An 18,621-nucleotide genomic window follows, 5' to 3' on the forward strand; every position below is an offset into this window, starting at 1 on the left:
TACATTGTTTTAAAGTATTTATTTTTAGATATTTTATTTTTTAAATTACATTACATATTTTTAATATAAATTGAAAAAAAAATGTTTTTAAAAATATTGAAATTGTAATATTTTTATTTTATTTTATATTTTTTAATTTATATATATTTTATATAGCAGACAATGATATCCTATTGAAGGAAATCCAAGTTACTGGTAAGTACGGTTAAAATTACTTTTCAGGGACAGTAGTGAGCTGAAAGATGCAGCACTGAGGCCTCTCCTGATAACAGGTGAGTAAATTGGAATTCGTAGTTCGACTGATTTTAAAGGAATTTTTTAAAGTTCCAAAACTCCATACTTAGAAGTATTTCGAAAGTGAAACCAGTCAATGTTAGCCTATAGAAGGAAATTCAAGTTACTGCAGGTATGGTTTGAATTACTTTTCAGGATCAGTAGTGGGCTGAAAGATGCAGCACTGAGGTCTCTCCTGATAACAGGTGAGTAAATCGGAATTCGTAGTTTGGCTGATTTTAGAGGAATTTTTTAAAGCTGCAAAACTCCACACTTAGAAGAATTTCCAAGAGAAACCAGTCAATGTTAGCCTATGGAAGGAAATTCAAGTTACTGTAAGTATGGTTAGAATTACATTTCAGGCTCAGTAGTGAGCTGAAAGATGCAGCACTGAGGTCTCTCCTGGTAACAGGTGAGTGAATTGGAATTCGTAGTTCGGCTGATTTTACAGGAATATTTGTACGTTTTAAAAATAGACACTTAGAAACTTTTCTGGTGAAAACCACACAATAGATTCCAATGGAAGGAAATACAAGTTACTGTTAAGTACTCTTAGATTTACTTTTCAAGGTCCGTACTGGGCTCAAAGATGCAGCACTGACGTCTCTCGTGATAGCAGGTGAGTAAATCGGAATTCGTAGTTCCGCTGATTTTAGAGGAATATTGTGCTCAATAGTGAAGGAAGGGTGCGGGGCCTGAGGTGACATGTGTGCAAACACGCCCTGTGGTGCGTTTTAGGTTGGGGAATTAATTCCTCTTCAATCCTGAGGTCCCCTGTGAGCCAACTAGCCCACCAGGTACCTCCAGTATGTGCCAGGGAGCTGCGTTGCAGAGAGGTGTTCAGAGGGCACGCCTCTTTTTACAATACTCTGCAATGCAGCTCCGTGTCGCTTACTGGAGGTACCTGTTGGACTAGTTGGAACCTAGGGGACCTCTGGATTGAAGAGGAATTAATTCCCCAACTTAAAACGCGCCACAGGGCATGTTTGTACACATATCACCTCAAGCCCTGCCCCCTACCTTCACCACTGTGCAAACGCGCCAGGTAGCGCGTTCTAAGTTGGGTGATTAAGTCACCTTGCATACTGGGGGTCCCTGGGGGCCAATTAGCCCACCAGGAACCTCCAGTATGCGCCAGGGGGCTGCGTTGCAGAGAGGTGTTAAAGGGGCATGGCCTCATTACACCACACTGCAACGCAGCCCCCTGGCGCGTTTGCAGAGGGGGAACTAATTCCCCTTGCATACTGGGGGTCCCTGGGGGCCAACTAGCCCACCAGGAACCTCCAGTATTCACCAGGGGGCTGCGTTTCAGAGAGGTGTAATGAGGCCACGCCCCTTTTTTCACCTCTGCAACGCAGCCCCCTGGCACGTTTGCAGAGGGGGAACTAATTCCCCTTGCATACTGGGGTCCCTGGGGACCAACTAGCCCACCAGGAACCTCCAGTATGTGCCAGGTGGCTGCGTTGCACAGAGGTGTAAAAAGGGGTGTGACCTCATTACACCTCTCTGCAACGCAGCCCCCTGGCGCGTTTGCAGAGGGGGAACTAATTCCCCTTGCATACTGGGGGTCCCTGGGGGCCAACTAGCCCACCAGGAACCTCCAGTATGAGCCAGGGGGCTCCATTGCAAAGAGGTGTAATGGGGCCACACCCCTTTTTACACCTCTCTGCAACGCAGCCCCCTGGCGCATTTGCAGAGGAGGAACTAATTCCCCTTGCATACTGGGGGTCCCTGGGGCCAACTAGCCCACCAGGAACCTCCAGTATGTGCCAGGGGGCTGCATTGCAGAGAGGTGTAATGAGGCCACGCCCCTTTTTACAACACTCTGTAACGCATCTCCGTGGCGCTTACTGGAGGTACCTGGTGGGCTAGTTGGCCCCCAGGGACCCCCAGAATTCAATGGGAATTACTTCCCCTCTGCAAACGTGCCAGGGGGCGCGTTTGCAGAGTGGTGCAGGGAGGGGGCAGGGCTTGAGGTGACGGATTGCACCACTGCAAATGCACCCCCTGGCGCGTTTGCAGAGGGGGAACTAATTCCCCTTGAATACTGGGGTCCCTGGGGTCAACTAGCCCACCAGGAACCTCCAGTATGCGCCAGGGGGCTGCACTGCTGAGAGGTGTAAATAGGGGTGTGGCCTCTTTACATGTCTCTGCAAGGCAACCCCCTAGTGCATTTGCAGAGTGGGAACTAATTCCCCTTGAATACTGGGGGTCCCTGGTGGCCAACTAGCCCACCAGGAACCTCCAGTATGCGTCAGGGGGCTGCGTTGCAGATAGGTGTAAAAAGGGGCATGGCCTCTTCGATCGTCTCTGCAAGGCAGCCCCCAGGCGCGTTTGCAGAGGGGGAACTAATTCCCCTTGAATACTGGGGGTCCCCGGGGTCAACTAGCCCACCAGGAACCTCCAGTATGTGCCAGGGGCTGCATTGCAGAGAGGTGTAAATAGGGGCGTGGCCTCTTTACACGTCTCTGCAAGGCAGCCCCCTGGCGCATTTGCAGAGGGGGAACTTATTCCCCTTGAATACTGGGGGTCCCTGGGGGCCAACTAGCCCACCAGGAACCTCCAGTATACGCCAGGGGGCTGCGTTGCTAAGAGGTGTAAAAAGGGGCATGGCCTCTTTACACATCTCTGCAAGGCAGCCCCTGGCGCATACTGGAGGTTCCTGGCGGGCTACTTGGCCCCCAGGGACCCCCAGTATTCAAGGGGAATTATTTCTCCCTCTGCAAATGCACCAGGGGGCGCGTTTGCAGAGTGGTGCCTTCCATTTTTTTGAGGGGATCGGCAGGGTACGCGTATCGCAGGATTAAAAAAAAAAAAACAATTTGGAGGGGCCTTGGGGGTCCTTGTGGGACCCCCTGAGCAGGCCTAGGGGGTCAGGAACCTCCAGTACGCGCCAGGGGGCTGCCTTGCAGAGAGGTGTAAAAAGGGGCATTGCCCCTTTACACGTCTCTGCAAGGCAGCCCTCTGGCGCATACTGGAGGTTCCTGGTGGGCTACTTGGCCCCCAGGGACCCCCAGTATTCAAGGGTAATTATTTCCACCTCTGCAAATGCACCAGGGGGCGCATTTGCAGAGTGGTGCCTTAATTCTTTTGGGGGGGATCGGTAGGGTACGCGTACCCTTTGCGTATTCTGGAATTTTTAAAAATAGGCTTTTTTTGGCCTGGGGGGTCCTTGTGGGACCCCCTGAGCAGGCGTAGGGGGTGAGGAACCTCCAGTATGCGCCAGGGGACTGCCTTGCAGAGAGGTGTAAAAAGGGGTGTGGCCTCTTTACACATCTCTGCAAGGCAGCGCCCAATGCGCAGGACTGTTGGCACAAGCCAGCTATTGCTTCCCAATTGATGGAATCTGTGTGGACAAAAAAACAGTGCACAAACCCCAGTCATACATGTCATAAGCAAGTAAAATGCAAATTGTACAGCGTTAACCTAAAGAGTTTACAGTTCAGCTGAACCTATAGACTTTTGTACCGACACATCCTAAAACTTGCATGTTTAAAACTACATTATGTGTTATCTTTATACGGTCTGATTGAAACGGTAGCCCCATTTCTGTTACTGGGGATTGGCCTCATTTTTCAAAACATGTCATCGAATCAGATCTTGACCTAATGTTGAAAGGTTGTTATTTGTAACAAACCTCTCATCGACCCTTTTAAAATTCGGAAATAGGCGCAGCTTAACTGGTATGATAATTATAGCTCACTGCCTCTGGTTTTTGTGGTCATGTCCATAGCAACCGTTGTCATGATTTGTGTTGTTGCTTGGAGCTTTTTGTAAGAGATACTAGAGTGACAGGGCGGTGCCTTAGTCACTCTTTGTCTGCCTTTTCAGGAGCTAGGGTCTCAGCGCTGAATCAATGTTGCCTCAAAGGAAAATAAAATCTATGAGTCGTTTTGCTCCTTCTCCCCCCAAGGATGATTTGCGAGAAAAAGAAAGACGGTTTGTGTTGGACTGTGTCGCAGTGGAAAGCATCGCCCGGGATTACAGTCAGTCGCTGCCCAAACTTATTTCTGTCATTCCACCATACAACTCTCAGCGGGACCCCCACACCAGCGCTTATTTCAAATCAAGACCGGTGCCCCCTTTGCTCAGAAAAACCGGCCAAGTAAGTATGGTGCAAGCTGTGCTTGTGTGCTCTGGGAGTTTGTTTAGGGAGACTAAATGCCTTCATGTCTCCGGGACCAAAACTTATCCATTCCTGGACTTTGCATTTACCAAGCAGTGCATCCTTGAAGTTGTAGTCTTTGTTCATTTTTAATATGTCGTATGGACAAACACACCTGGTAAAAGTGATAGGTGAAAACAGAGTCAGACCTTATATGCCCTGTTTACATACCATATATGCCAACATTTTGTAACAGGAAAAGTGGGAGATTTTGAAAAAGAAACAGGGGAATGTATTTTCCTCATTGACTTCTATTGAAGCAGAGGCAATATCAGACGAGAGACAGCTAAAATAAAAAATAATTGGTGTAAAAAATCGTAAAACTCCCACCTGAATTGGGTCTATTGGCATGGAGCTCTCTACTCACCCTAAGTATGTTGCTGTCGTGCTTTTGGTGCTGTTTGCGATTTGATGCCCTGAGTCAAGGTTTTTAATTGGCTTACTGGTACTTGTAGTACAGCTAATTCCACTGTACTTTTAGACCTACAAGAAACAATGCGCCGAAAAATAGGGGACTGGATAACCTGCTCCCCAATAGAACTAGGACGTTTAAAGTTGTTACATGCCGTGTAAGCAAATTTATGCTGTATTTTCACTGCGATCCAGGCATGCTGGAATAATGTTCTGAGTAGGGGTGCTGCCATCAATGTTACATCACTGAAGGCATAGGTATTGTAAAAATGCCAACCGTCATACAAAGAACAGGTGTAGCAAATGCATTCGGCTGGAGTGTGATAAGGATGTAGTATGTAGCTGGAGGTGCATTTTGAAGCGCATCGTCACAAATATGCTATTAAAGCATGCTGTGGTAGCGTACTGTCATTTACGGACAGCGTATTTCCATTGAAATAGCAACACAATGTGTACAAATATACAGTTTTACTGAAAAAAGATACAGCACACAAACAATGATGTGTAGAAATCGGGTTTCATCGAACATTTCATGTGTGCATCACCAAGTGTATTGATTTGATTTGATCATATTAAAATCTTTGTTTCGATCATACTTCAGCATTGCAACAAAAAAAAATTGCTTCATTTGTTCTTTCCTAACTGCTGATATTTATTGAAATATTTATACAGTTCATATGCAGGCCTTTACATTTTGTTGCGGGTTAGGAACAATTATATCCTATAGCTTTTCCTGTCACACTCACTGTACCCAGCAGGGTTGTGTCATAGTTCACATTTAAAAATCCTCTAACTTTGCAGTCAGAGAAAGATAAGTAAAGACCACCCACCTTTTTAAACGAATAAGCAGCAATTTGTCAGAAGCCACAGTCTGAAATTGGGCTTCTGGTTTTGAACGCAGAGTATCAATATTAAAACATAATTTAGCAGATCTTTATTTGTCATTCACCCTATGAATCCCAGTATGGTTGTTTTAGGACGTCGCAGCGCCCCTCAAACCCCTACTTCCAGCATTATTGTAAGCAACCTAAACTCAAGAGACTAGAATGTATGGGAAAACTCTTGGGAGTGCAAGCCTCTACCTTAAACTCAAGAGACTAAAACTTGAGGGAGAAGCCTTGGAAGTGCCAGCCACAACACCCTGAAACACTCCCTCCCAGCCATCAGTGCACAGAAAAAGTATCTGATCCTGTGAAACTATTGAAAACTGAACTATTCAGTCAACTACAGGATTAAGCAACTAGAATCCCTTACATAGCAGTGCACGATGCTGGCTAGCAGGATACCTGCTATGGGCAACTGATAGCAACGTAATCCAACTAACACCATTTGCCAACCTACACTTCCACTACTAACAATCATGTACACAGAACATAGGTATAACTGCCTCAAACATATTGCCAGCCATAGAAAACGTCCAATAAATCCCTTGACCCAACTAACAGCTCATCTTTTTTAGTTTGCTCAGGATATATTCCACCTAAGTATTCAACTGTGATTATGTTACTTTAATGCTGCCAAGAAGTAGCACATTTGTGAAATTCCCAAACTCCAAAATAAATGAATAATTAAATAAGTAAATAAATACATGTTTCAATGAGAACCATGACCTGGGGTAATGAAGCAACCTATTTAATTCGTAATGTAAGAGGCGTGAGAAATGGTCTTCTACACTGTAGGCGCTAGCGAGAGTTGAGACTCTATTTGAATGTTGCTTGCCTGCTGCCCTTGGAGAGATGTGCTAGGTTTCTAATATGTGGAGCAAGTTATTTCATAGTATAAGTAATATTTTTCATATTGGGCCTGCTTTTACCTGATGATTACTATTAACATGGTCCCAGTGCTCCTGCTATGACAATTCTCATTTACTAAGGCCTTAGTTTGATAGGATAGACAGGGAATGTGTAAGGCCTTGTTTTAAACACATTGAAGCTGGAGGAGTTGATGGGAAGGCAGTTCTGGGAAAACACGGGAGGGATTATGGATAGAGTGCCCCAACTCACATCAACTGCAGTCTGCCCACACACCGCTAGCAACATCCAGCACCAGGTAACCACCTGGGAAGCCAGCGGTGGAGTTTGAGCACAGCTAAGGAGCAAGTGTACAGGGCCAAACCAAACTAGCAGCAATAGCAAAGCCTGTGAGTACAGGCGAGTTGAACAGTACTCTTCGTCCGCTTCAAGTCTTCAAGTATCATCCCGAAGCAGAAAAATAATAAAGAAAGAGCATGGGTACCATACAGAGTGATGACACTGCAGACAAATGGGGCTACCACTAGTCAACCCCCTGAAAAAGCAGTGAAGCCGAACAGAGATTGTCGCAGCTTCTCCAGTGCTTGAAAACTTCCAGAAACTGGGAATTTCTGGCAAGAAAGAACAAGCATTGGTATAGCCAATAGGTCTCGCCTTTGGGACCTTGTAGTGTTTAGCCACGCAACAGTTGATGTTGTTGCACCAAGGATATTATGCTGCATAACTAAATATAAGGTCCAAAAAGCGAGACCCATTGGCTACGCCAATGCTTGTTATTTAAGTGTAGTATGGTGGTGGTTTAAATAAGGACTTGGGTAACGAAAAGAAAGAGTAGCTGCTATAAGTCAGCCAATAAGCTGTGTGGTTTTTTTTTGGGAAAGATGTTTCATAATTGGCTGAAAAGACAATGTTGCTTTTAGGCTATCCTTCTAGTTGAATGTGTTTGAAATGCATTAATACCTTTCTTTTAAAAGACGATCAGCTGAAGCCGCCAACAAGCCTGGAGTGGTGTGAAGCGTTCCAATAGTTAGTAAATGTGTTTGAATGGGAGTCTGCAGTGGGGTAATAAAGAGAAAAGTCGCTTCCTTGTAAAGATCGTTATCATAGGTAGAGATGTAAATGTGGCTTTGATCAACTTGCACATATGGGTGCTGTTTAAACAACAGGCTGGCAAGTTTCTTACACAGAAACGAATGTTGTACGAAAGTTTCCCTTCCGTTTGCGCTGTAACAGTTTTATTTGTAAAAAGTGAAACTAAATACTCTCCCCAACACTGCTTCCTTTTTAGACCCACTCTTTAAACCTGTATGCTAGCATTTAAGCAGGCATAATGTAGCATTGTGGAGGTCGGGAGTAGGGCCTTTCTATTGAACGGGCATCTTTGGCAGTGTTAATCTAAGCAGAGCAAAACAAACAGACATTAAGGAGGAACATTGCATACGATAGATAAAGAAAAAAAAGACTATAAGACCAAGGGACGGATACAAAAAATCATAGAGTTAAGGAGAGGCCACAAGATTGTGTTTGCCCACGGATGCTAGCTATGCAGCTGAGCCTTTCACCTTTTAGGGTTGCTAACTTGCTATATTTTGCTGCAGGGCTAGTGATTGTAGGTGTGTATGAGCATAGGCTAGGAACACGCTCACACGTTAGTAAAGAGCACCTGCCTGAGTATGTCTGCCAAGGTTACCAGTGAGGCTCAGCCTTTTATCATTTATGGTTGCTATAAAGTGCAAAAAAAAAATCAGGTGTGTGGGCAGGTTATATAGCACGCCCCCACGTAAGTGAACAATTCCTGTATGTGTCCCCCTGCTGTTGCAATCAGTGCAGTGCAGCCCTTCATCCTTCAAGGGTCGCTAAACTTTGCCTATAAGCAAGTTCTTAGTATATATGGATGGGCAAGTATATGTGGCATGCTCCAACATTAGGGCATAGTACCTATTTGCGGTAACAAGAGGAAGTGGCAAACAAATAGAGCTGAGGACAGAAGACCGGTGTGAATCAAAGTAAATACCTTACATTTTAAATTTTGAATAAAATACGTTCAGACTTCAAGAAACTATTAACTATGGTACGCATACTTAATGGTAGGTAAAAAATGTGAAGAGTCCAGTTTGTTGTACAACTAAGCAGAGCGTGCCCTGGAGCCATTGCATGGCCTTATCTCTAGTTATACCAACAGTGCAGCAGAGTGCCCAAAAATCGATCATGAACAAACGGGGACGGGAAGAAGGGGAAAAGGAAAATGAAACTGATGAGGAGGGAGTGGGAGAAGGGGGGGGGTAGGGGAGGGGATTCACACGCTGGAAGGCTGTAAGGCTTAATGATCCTTGACAGAAACCCACATGGCGGCTGCGCGCATGAACGCAAGCTTGATACCAGCAAAAGCCTCTGGTAGCACTTTCAAAAGGCACCACTCACTAAATTTCTCATAGAGCATCGCACGCGCTGGCTCAGCAAGACCTAACAAGCATTTACAATGCAACGGTTTCACCTTTGCAAAAGTTAGAGCTATTGGCATTGTAAATGGCAACCTTTTTATTTATGAGTTGATTTTGAAAACAGATAAATAAATGGCATTGTCATTTACAATGCCAATAGCTTAATCTCTCGCAAATGCCACACACACACACCGAGAGCCCCCCACACAGAGCCCCCCCACACACACACACAGCCCCCCACACAGAGCACCCCCCCACACAGAGCCCCCCCCACACACCCACACAGAGCCCTCCCCACACACCCACACAGAGCCCCCCCACACAGAGCCCTCTCCACACACACCCACACAGAGCCCCCCACACAGAGCCCTCCCCACACACCCACACAGAGCCCCCCCACACCCACACAGAGCCCCCCCACACCATATACGTTTCCGCTCTCAGACCTATCATATGAAAGAACAGAAGTGAAGGTTGGCAACTCTATTGTTTTTAGTAAACTTATACAAGACTCAGCACTGTACATGCTGTGCGCACTTTTCTAAAGTGGAAAAGACACTGGCTTGATGTCTGTAAATGTACCGTGTGTTTTTATGCAGGGGGCGGTCTCTGCCAAATGCTGGTTACTTTGAGGTGAGGGGGGCACAAGGTATCTAGTGTGCAGCCAGAGTTGAGACTGCTGGGCGGGCGGCCCTTGACATGAAAATGAAAGTAAATAAGAAACTCAGGTGATCTGTTCGAGGGACGGCCCCGCTAACGCAAAATGCTACAACGGGGTAGTGGGGGCTCCACACAATCGTGCCAGAGGCCTCAACACAGACTGTTCCAGCCCACACAACCACCCCATCCCCAGGGCTTCATGTTATCTGGTGGGTGCAGGCGGGGCCCACCGGCACTCTTCTTTGGGGACGGAACTCATTGATAGCCATTAGTCTTTGACCCAACGGCGGAAAGAAAGAGGGAGAGCAAGACCGACAACAGTGGCAAAGGGAGAACACACAGATGAAAAGGAACCCAGGTGTGTCCAACCTAGGTGCAGGAAAGCTATACTGGTGGATAAACAGACATGGTGTGACATACAGACTAGACGGCCTTGGCATTTGGCAACCCCGTCATTCTGCAACAACGCCAGCAACATTCTTAGAAACATGTAGGCGCTAGGACGTATTCTTCTCCATAATAAAGCACTGCCCACCTCTGACTGATGCTCCCTAAAGACCAGGCAATAAGTCTCAAAGACTGCACCAATCGAATATAAACCCCTAACGTGAGGGAACACAGAAAGTGAGACACCCACGGCTTTCATCACCCGTAGAGGAACATGAAACATGCAGTCCTCTCACAGTGAGCTACGACGGTAACGTATCATCGCATGGAACAAGGGCGGCATGGGGTCATCGCATGAAGAGGAGCTGTGCACGTGCCGAGAGCACAGCCTGCCACTGCATGGAGAAGAGCTGCAGGAACTACTGAACGCCATCATTACACACAGATCCGTTACTGACAGGCTATCACCACATGAATATCAACTATAGGCATGCTCTTATGATATGGAGATTACCTATTAGCATGCGGTCATCATATGAAGAGAACAGCACCCATCGCATGTCAAGGAACTACAGACGTGGTCTCATCATATGAAGATTAACTACGAGTGAACGGTCATCAAGTGAAGAGCACATGCTTTAGCCAAAAACGTAAAAAGTGCATTGGAAAGCACTACACACATATGGTGCAGCTGATAGCGGGAGCTGGCATGGGAGGTGAGGCCGCAGTCTAAACAAACCCTGGAGGAGCCCGTAGGCCTCACGGACAGCGGGAGGGGGGGTGGTAACGTCACGGACAGCGAGCGGGAGGGGGGGTGGGAACGGGAAAAGACGGAAAGAAGAAACGGAAAAAGGACATGAGAAAGGGAAAAGACAAATATAAACAAAATGCTGCTTGGGCAGGCACACGGACAGCGGGAGGGGGGAGGAAACGGCAAGGAGGGCGGGCAGGCACACGGACAGCGGGAGGGGGGTGGGCAGGCACACGGACAGGGGAGGGGGGAGGAAACGGCAAGAAAGGCACTCACCTGGACTTCCTCCGGCGGCGGTCGGCCGCGGAATGGCCAAAACAAACCTGGACAACAACAAGAAATAAACCCCGCCCACGGCCGCGATGACGATGCGAAAAGGGTGGAGAGGGAAAGAATCGTCAGGAACGCCCACCAATCGCCTCGGGAAATGACGGACAGTTCTCTCTTCCAATGGCTAGCCTCCATTTATGGAGCTAGCCAATGGAAGAGAGAGGCTGAACTGAAGTGTACAGTGTAACTCAAAAGATTTCGACCTGCGCCGAAAAGCTGCGCGGCGCAGCTTTTCGCCAGGTCGAAACCTAAAAAGGGAGGTAATAGAGTGATCCAAAGAATGGCAGACAGCTTCTACACCAGGCATACAGAGACCTTAGTTTAAGAAAACACACCTACAGCCCCACAAAAACTTTGCAAACAAAAATCAGTGATGTGCCCATAGTACATTATGGAGGTGATCAGTAAATGATCCCTTGTTATTTGATAGGTAATTGATGCCTAATAAGAAGATCATCAAACCTTCACTAACATTTATATTAGCAGAGCATATGGTGTAACAAGATGGCACAGATTATGTTACAGAGACCCTTGTTCAGGTAGGTAGTTAAAAACATAGCAAAATAAGATTGTCTCCTTCAAACAGCTCTACGTAATGTGCAAGGCATATGTTTCAAATCTTACAAGTTTTAACTTTATTTTTGGTTATTACAAGACTAGTCAAATGGGCATCACTGGGTAGTGATAACTACTCATTTAGTACTATGTGCTATTCGAATGGTTACAACTAGAGTAATTACATACATAGACAGAGATATGTGACATAGTTACAGAGCATGCATTGACCTACATTTCTTACCTGCTTACAGAGCTTGAGAATGTCATAAACAGTTTCAAGTCTCAGTTAAACTCCTGACAGCTTGAGAACTGATATACTGAATGCATTGTTGTTTCTCCTGATAGGCAGCGAGCCGAGTCAGCCTGCCAGCAGTGTTTTATTTGACCTCCAATTGAGCCCGACCAGGACTCAGCTTGTACCAAAGGAGTTACCAATTACTTCTATGTGAGACAGTTACATCTTCACTGTGCTGCAAAGAAGCACAATAGCTCTCCATCCATATTGCAGACTGACGCCCCGCATGGCTAAGCACCCAATGATTGCGCACATAAGTCCTTCATTGTAGCCTGCAGCTGGAACACTGCAGTAGGAGACAGGTGACAGGATTTGTTGGGGCCAGACTGGAGTCAGTTTAAAGCTAAAGAATAGCTTCTGTAAGCAGAATCCAGCTGGTTTCCTCTGTTTCGGCAGTGATAAAGTGAGACAGGCCACCACCAACAAGTCCAACCTTGTATTAAAAAAGTAGTGAAAGCACCAATCGGCATAGCAGATGACCTGGGCTGAATTTCCTACAGGTGGAGAACAATGGAGCAGTGGTAAGATGGAGTAGTGAATTAACAAAGCAAAACCAAAGGGGATGATGGACGTGAAGAAACTGAAATCTTCATTCTCAGGGAATACTTACTAATAGAAAGAAGAACTTGGCACAGAAGCTGAAATATGAAAAGACATCTTTATTAAACTTATAAGTGAGGCCACGTCACACATAAGCCATAGCAACTGAATGAGGCGGTCTGAAGAGTACAGAACACAGAGGTCTTTTATATGCTTAGGGTTACAAACTCAGCATAAAAGAAAGGGGCAGTCCTAGCTTTTGCAAGCATGCAAAATACCTAATATGGTCATACAAGATCTGCCAAATATTAGCGTATAGGCAAACGTTAAAAACAAGGCATCATGTAACCAGAACATCCCCCTTGAGTCGTGCTCTTGCCCAACCCGATAAGTCAATCTATGACAGCACCTATAGGTCAATCAGTAATGGCAGAACATGTTTGCGTGCTTCAAAGGAAAAGGTTGTGGAATAGGAAAACACAGGGAGAGAATAGCGAAGGCCAAAAGATAAGATACAGCACGAGAAGATTACTAAAGGCTAACAGATAGTTAAAACAGGGATTAGGTGGTCCAGACAAGAATTAGTTAGGCCAGCTGGTGTCTGAGATGAGTTTCAAAACAAGGACAGAGGGGGTTTTCAACACATTGTAGTCCAAAAGGGCAGAGACACTTTGTGAATCATGCAGCCTGTGTAAAGGCAACATAAAATAATGACAAATGTAAAATGGAGTCAAAATTAAGGAACCTCGGACCCTCCTTTTGCCATTACACAGGCAAATCCTAATTTATTGCTAGGTGAGCATTCTACTTATTTCATACAAGCAGGAATATGTAAGCTATCAGCAGGAATACAAAGAGAACAACACATTCAACATTCAAATAGCTGAATAAAGTAATGACCACCATTACAACCAGGATTAGCATTCATTTCTTTACAACCCTAGGCAAAAGCAAGTCCCAAAATTATTTAGCAAACATTTTCAGGGCTCATATGTATTTCAGAAACGTATTATATACTCAGGTGAAACAGTGGAGATCCTTATCAATGCTCTCAGATGAAAAGGGATACTCTTCCACAGGGAATGGACTTTATTGTGCTTTTAATAAACAGAATACTACTTTAAAACAATGCCAGCAAAACAATAAGAATCAGTCTCCTAACACCCATTTTATGCAATCGCACGGAAAATACCCAGAGTCCGTCCAAGCCTCTCTGGCAGGCTTCTATTGTCCATCAAATCCGCTCCTGCTGTTTTCTTCCGCATTTGGGCCTCTTGATTCAGGCCTTCCATGAGAATAGTACTTATCAATATCCGTTGGAGTGCCCTCCTGGCAAACACTCACAGCTCATTCGACAGTCTCAATGTCTCAAGGCAGTGCACCAATATCTCTCCTCTTGGGCAGGCACTACAGATAGTGTGCCTTCATTGATCATGGGCACAGATCATCATATGCAGATCCGGGTCTACATTCTCAGGCTCCAACACTCATTACTCAGTGTCAGAGAACGCTCAGGCTGCTTTTTCATAGGCACCATAATGTAATGCCTTTTGCCAATTTTGGATCCTCCGGTGCACTGCCTTTCCGTTGGAGCAAAGAAAAGGGGTGTGTGGCCAAAACTCAGGCCAAGGGGCTCAAGGGACTGCCTACTGTCAGAGGTTACCAGCACATGACAGGTGAAAAACTGAAGCCTCGAAGCAACAGGGATCCTTCTCTTTTGCTCTTTTGCTCTTTTGCACTGAAACTGGTTCTGTAATGTCCAATGCCGTCTGATGGAGCAAGTACGATGCTTTGGAGATATCATTGATGGCGCGCTGGCGATCGCTGTCCAGCCTTGCTGCTTTTCTGGGTGCTGAGACTGTCACTGATGGGAATTAGCTTTTCATCAAAGGTCCGCAGGTTATTATGACTTAATCCCGCAGAACCTACTGACGTAGGAAATGGGACACATTTGTTAGTTTCCTTCAATTTAGTACAAAAACAGTTTGTTTTTAACAAGAGGATTGCAAGCAGGTGGCCTGCAATCTGCGAGGGAGTGGCTATACGCCATGGGACTATTGTGATCTAAAATACACTGTCATTCTCATAGAATACAAAGACAAAGGCAATAAGCAAAACAGTGCCTCTAATCTCTTCAATTGGTTTTCCATGTGAGAGCATATCCTCTACCATCTAAGGGTAGATAGCGACATAGGGATTCTATCTGAATGGATGTCCTCACGCATGGTGACATCGTCTAATGGGGTAAACATATTTTTTCTCTCAATGATTAAGTCTGGGTGTTCCTAAATTCTTTATCTTGAACATTTCAAAAGAGAAATTGCATAATACAGATTATCAGGGACATGTAGATACCTCCCTTTTAATAACTGTGCATCAGGTGCACTATGCAATACACAGGCTAATGATCAAAATGTGGAAACTTGTCTTATAATAGCATTGAGTCAGTTAACCAGTCCATCACTACCATGACGGTCAGACTGGAAAACATCGAGGTAGGCCTAAAGAAAATTCTTAAAAACCAGTCTGGTTATACAAAAGGGAATTATACATAATATGGGGGTCTCTGGTACATTACTGCAATCTGGAAGTGTGAACCTAATACAATAATAATAATAAAAGAAGGCTAACTAGTGAAAGGAATATGGAAAAGGGACAATGGGACTAGGACACAGCTAAAATCCCCAATTACTAGGCACGATGCGACATCAATCAGGGGAGAAGTGACGAAAGAAAAATCTATAGGAAGAACAAGAAATTTCTTGGGTGATAGTCAGGCATGTGACACAACACCAAGAGTGGGGGTGATACATAAAAACCAAAATAGTTCACGAACGTTAGCTCTACCGCTGGCCTCAATACCATATACGGTAATCTCAGCTAATGTTCCAGTTCCTTTTTCAGGGAAAAAATTAAACCTTGTTTCCTTTATGGTACAAAGCCATACACTATTTAGGAAGCAGAACAAAACTGACTAATGTAATATAAAAATTAGGTCACCATGCACAAAAGTCACAGATCTACAATTTATCCTCACGTCCAATTCAGGATACATAAATTTATGACTGCCTGTTCCTTACAGGAAAGGGGGCAGTAACATGACTAACTGTAGGTGAAACCTTGTTTCCTGTATATCTCTTTTATTTTACTTCAATACTATATAGCCAAAATAGACATGCACTGGTGAAGTGTTGTCTGTCTTGCTCACAGGATGAAAAAATATCATATCTGTGAAATTTAGCGCAAATTCACCCAACTGTTGTACAGCGATATATCAATCAATCAATCATATCACTTGTATAGCGCACTACTCACCCGGGAGGGCCTCAAGGCGCTTGGGGGGAGGGGGGTGCTACTGCTCGAACAGCCAGGTCTTGAGTTGTCTCCTGAAGGCGCGGTGGTCCTGGGTCAGCCGAAGGTGGATGGGGAGGGAGTTCCATGTCTTGGCAGCCAGGTAGGAGAAGGATCTTCCTCCGGCGGTGGCTCTTCGGATGCGTGGTACGGCGGCGAGGGCGAGGCTGGTGGACCGTAGTTGGCGGGTGGGCGTGTAGAAGGTCAGGCGGTCGTTGAGGTACTTGGGGCCCAGGTCGTGGAGAGATTTGTGTGCGTGGGTGAGGAGGCGTAACGTGATCCTCTTGTTGACGGGGAGCCAGTGCAGGTCTTTCAGGTGGCCGGAGATGTGGCTGCGACGGGGGATGTCCAGGATGAGTCGGGCGGAGGCGTTCTGGATGCATTGAAGTCTTTTCTGTAGCTTGGCTGTGGTTCCGGCGTAGAGGGTGTTTCCGTAGTCCAGTCGACTGGTGACGAGGGCCTGGGTGACCATCTTCCTGGTTTCGGTCGGGATCCAATGGAAGATCTTTCGGAGCATACGCAGGGTGTTGAAGCACGATGAGGAGACGGCGTTGACTTGTCTGGTCATCGAGAGGGAAGAGTCCAGGATGAAGCCCAGGTTGCGTGCGTGGTCGGTTGGCTTGGGTGCGGTGCCCAGGGCGGGGGGCCACCAGGAGTCGTCCCAGGCGGAGGGCGAAGGTCCCAGGATGAGGACTTCCGTCTTGTCTGAGTTCAGTTTCAGGCGGCTGTTTTTCATCCACTCGGCGACTTCTTTCATCCCTTCAAGTAGGCAGGTTCTGGCGGTGTCGGGGTCCCTGGTGAGGGAGAGGATCAGCTGGGTGTCGTCGGCGTAGGAGATGATGTTGAGGTTGTGTTTGCGTGCGATGGCTGCAAGAGGTCTCATGTAGACGTTGAAGAGGGTGGGGCTAAGTGAAGATCCTTATTTATTTATTTTTTCAATTTGTAGGGCGCAACAGCTACCCAAGAAGGGTTTCCCGGCGCCTAGACACAGCTAGTTTGAGGGCAGAAAAAGAGGGGGAAATGACTGTTGGGTGTTATTGTTCAAACAGCCAGGTCTTAACAAGCTTTCTGAACCTGAGATAATTTTCTTCCTTCCGGATGCAGGGGGGAAGCGTATTCCAAAGGGAGGGTCCCAAATAGGCAAAGGATCTGCCACCTGTTCTCGCCCGTTTGAATCTCGGTACGCAGAAACAGGCTGCCGTCTGCGACCGAAGGTTTCTCTTGGGAGTATAAAGGTAGGCGAGGGTTTGAAGATATTTGGGCGCTGTACCTGCTTTAATTCTGAACATATAGTTCAGGGTTTTAAAGCGGATTCTGTTTTCGATCCTGAGCCAATGTAGATTCCGACGATGGTTCGAGACTCCGGAGTTCTTGGGAATATTGCAGAGTAGCCGAACCGCTGCGTTTTGCACCACCTGCAGTTGGCCGATTACAGATTTGTTGGCGCCCAAGTACAGAATGTTGCCGTAGTCAAGCCTTGATGTAATGAGGGCATTGACTACGGTCTTTTGCGTTGACATAGGCAGCATCCAGAGGATCTTCCTCAACCATTTGACTATGGTGAGGCATAGGCCGGTTACCTTACTGGCCTGTTTGTTCATGGACAAGGAATTATCCAGAATAAAGCCCAAGTTTCGAGCGTGGGTCACCGGGGTAGGAAAGGCGCCCATCTGGTCAGGCCAGTGTACGGGATTCCAAAGATCTTGATCTTTTCCCAGAACCAGTATTTCCGTCTTGTCGCCGTTTAGTTTTAACTGGTTTTTTGTCATCCAGTTCAGGATTTTTACGAGTCCTTCTTTGAGTAACGAAGGGGAGTGAGGACAAGCTTCGGATAGGGAAAAGATGATTTGGGAGTCGTCGGCGTAGTTCATAAGAGTAAGTCCCGATTGTTCAACAAGGTCAGCCAGGGGTTTGAGATATATATTGAAGAACAACGGGCTTAAAATAGACCCCTGGGGCACTCCGTGCGATGCAGGCAGGGTGTCCGAAACGGCTCGTGAAGATGCAATCTGGAAAGTTCGGCTTGTCAGGAAGGACTGGATCCAATCCAGTGCCTTTCCTCTTACACCATTTTTATGCAACTCTTTGATGAGTGTTACGTGGGAGATGGTGTCGAACGCCGCGCTCAGGTCCAATAACACGAGCGCGACCGTCTGACATTGATCAAGTAGCTTTCTGATATGTTCAGTGACTCCAAGCAGGGCGGTTTCTGTAGAGAAGCCCGCCCTGAAACCAGTTTGCGATGGATGTAGTAGAGAGTTTTCTTCTGCGAAAGTGGCTAAAGCAGAATGTACGTGTCTCTCCAGACATTTAGAAAATGCCGGGAGCAGGGATATGGGTCTGTAATTGGCCAGTATTTCCGGGTTTGCATTTGGCTTTTTGAGAAGGGGCGTAACCATGGCATGTTTCCTTAAAGCTGGAACAGTGGCAAGATCAAGGGATGAGTTCAGAAGATTAGCAATGATCTCCAATGAGTGTTCATCCAATTTTTTAATGATTTTGATAGGGATGGGGTCCCTGGGGGAGCCGGATTTGATGGTTTTAAGAATAACTTTCAGTTTGTCTACTGAAAGAGCAGGCCAGGATTCCAGTAAGTTTTCCCCAGGGAGAAAAGGTGTTAAGTCAGAGGGAGAGGATGGTTCTGTATTTTTGGCCTTGATATCTAAGATGATATTATCGATTTTCTCAGTAAAAAAGCATGCTAACGC

General features: G+C 46.2%; 1 protein-coding gene across 1 annotated transcript in view; it reads left to right on the plus strand.

Moving 5' to 3' along the window:
• The first annotated feature begins 4,115 nt into the window (after window positions 1-4,115).
• LOC144785506 (sperm microtubule associated protein 1-like) overlaps window positions 4,116-18,621 on the plus strand; it is an 84,487-nt gene continuing 69,981 nt past the window's right edge. The window contains exon 1 of the mRNA XM_078664377.1: window positions 4,116-4,378. Coding sequence (XP_078520503.1) covers window positions 4,130-4,378 — 249 coding nt within the window. The 5' untranslated portion in view covers window positions 4,116-4,129. The remainder of the gene's footprint in view (window positions 4,379-18,621) is intronic.

This window comes from Lissotriton helveticus, chromosome 10 (assembly GCF_964261635.1).
Source record: "Lissotriton helveticus chromosome 10, aLisHel1.1, whole genome shotgun sequence".
In the NCBI taxonomy this organism is placed as follows: domain Eukaryota; kingdom Metazoa; phylum Chordata; class Amphibia; order Caudata; family Salamandridae; genus Lissotriton; species Lissotriton helveticus.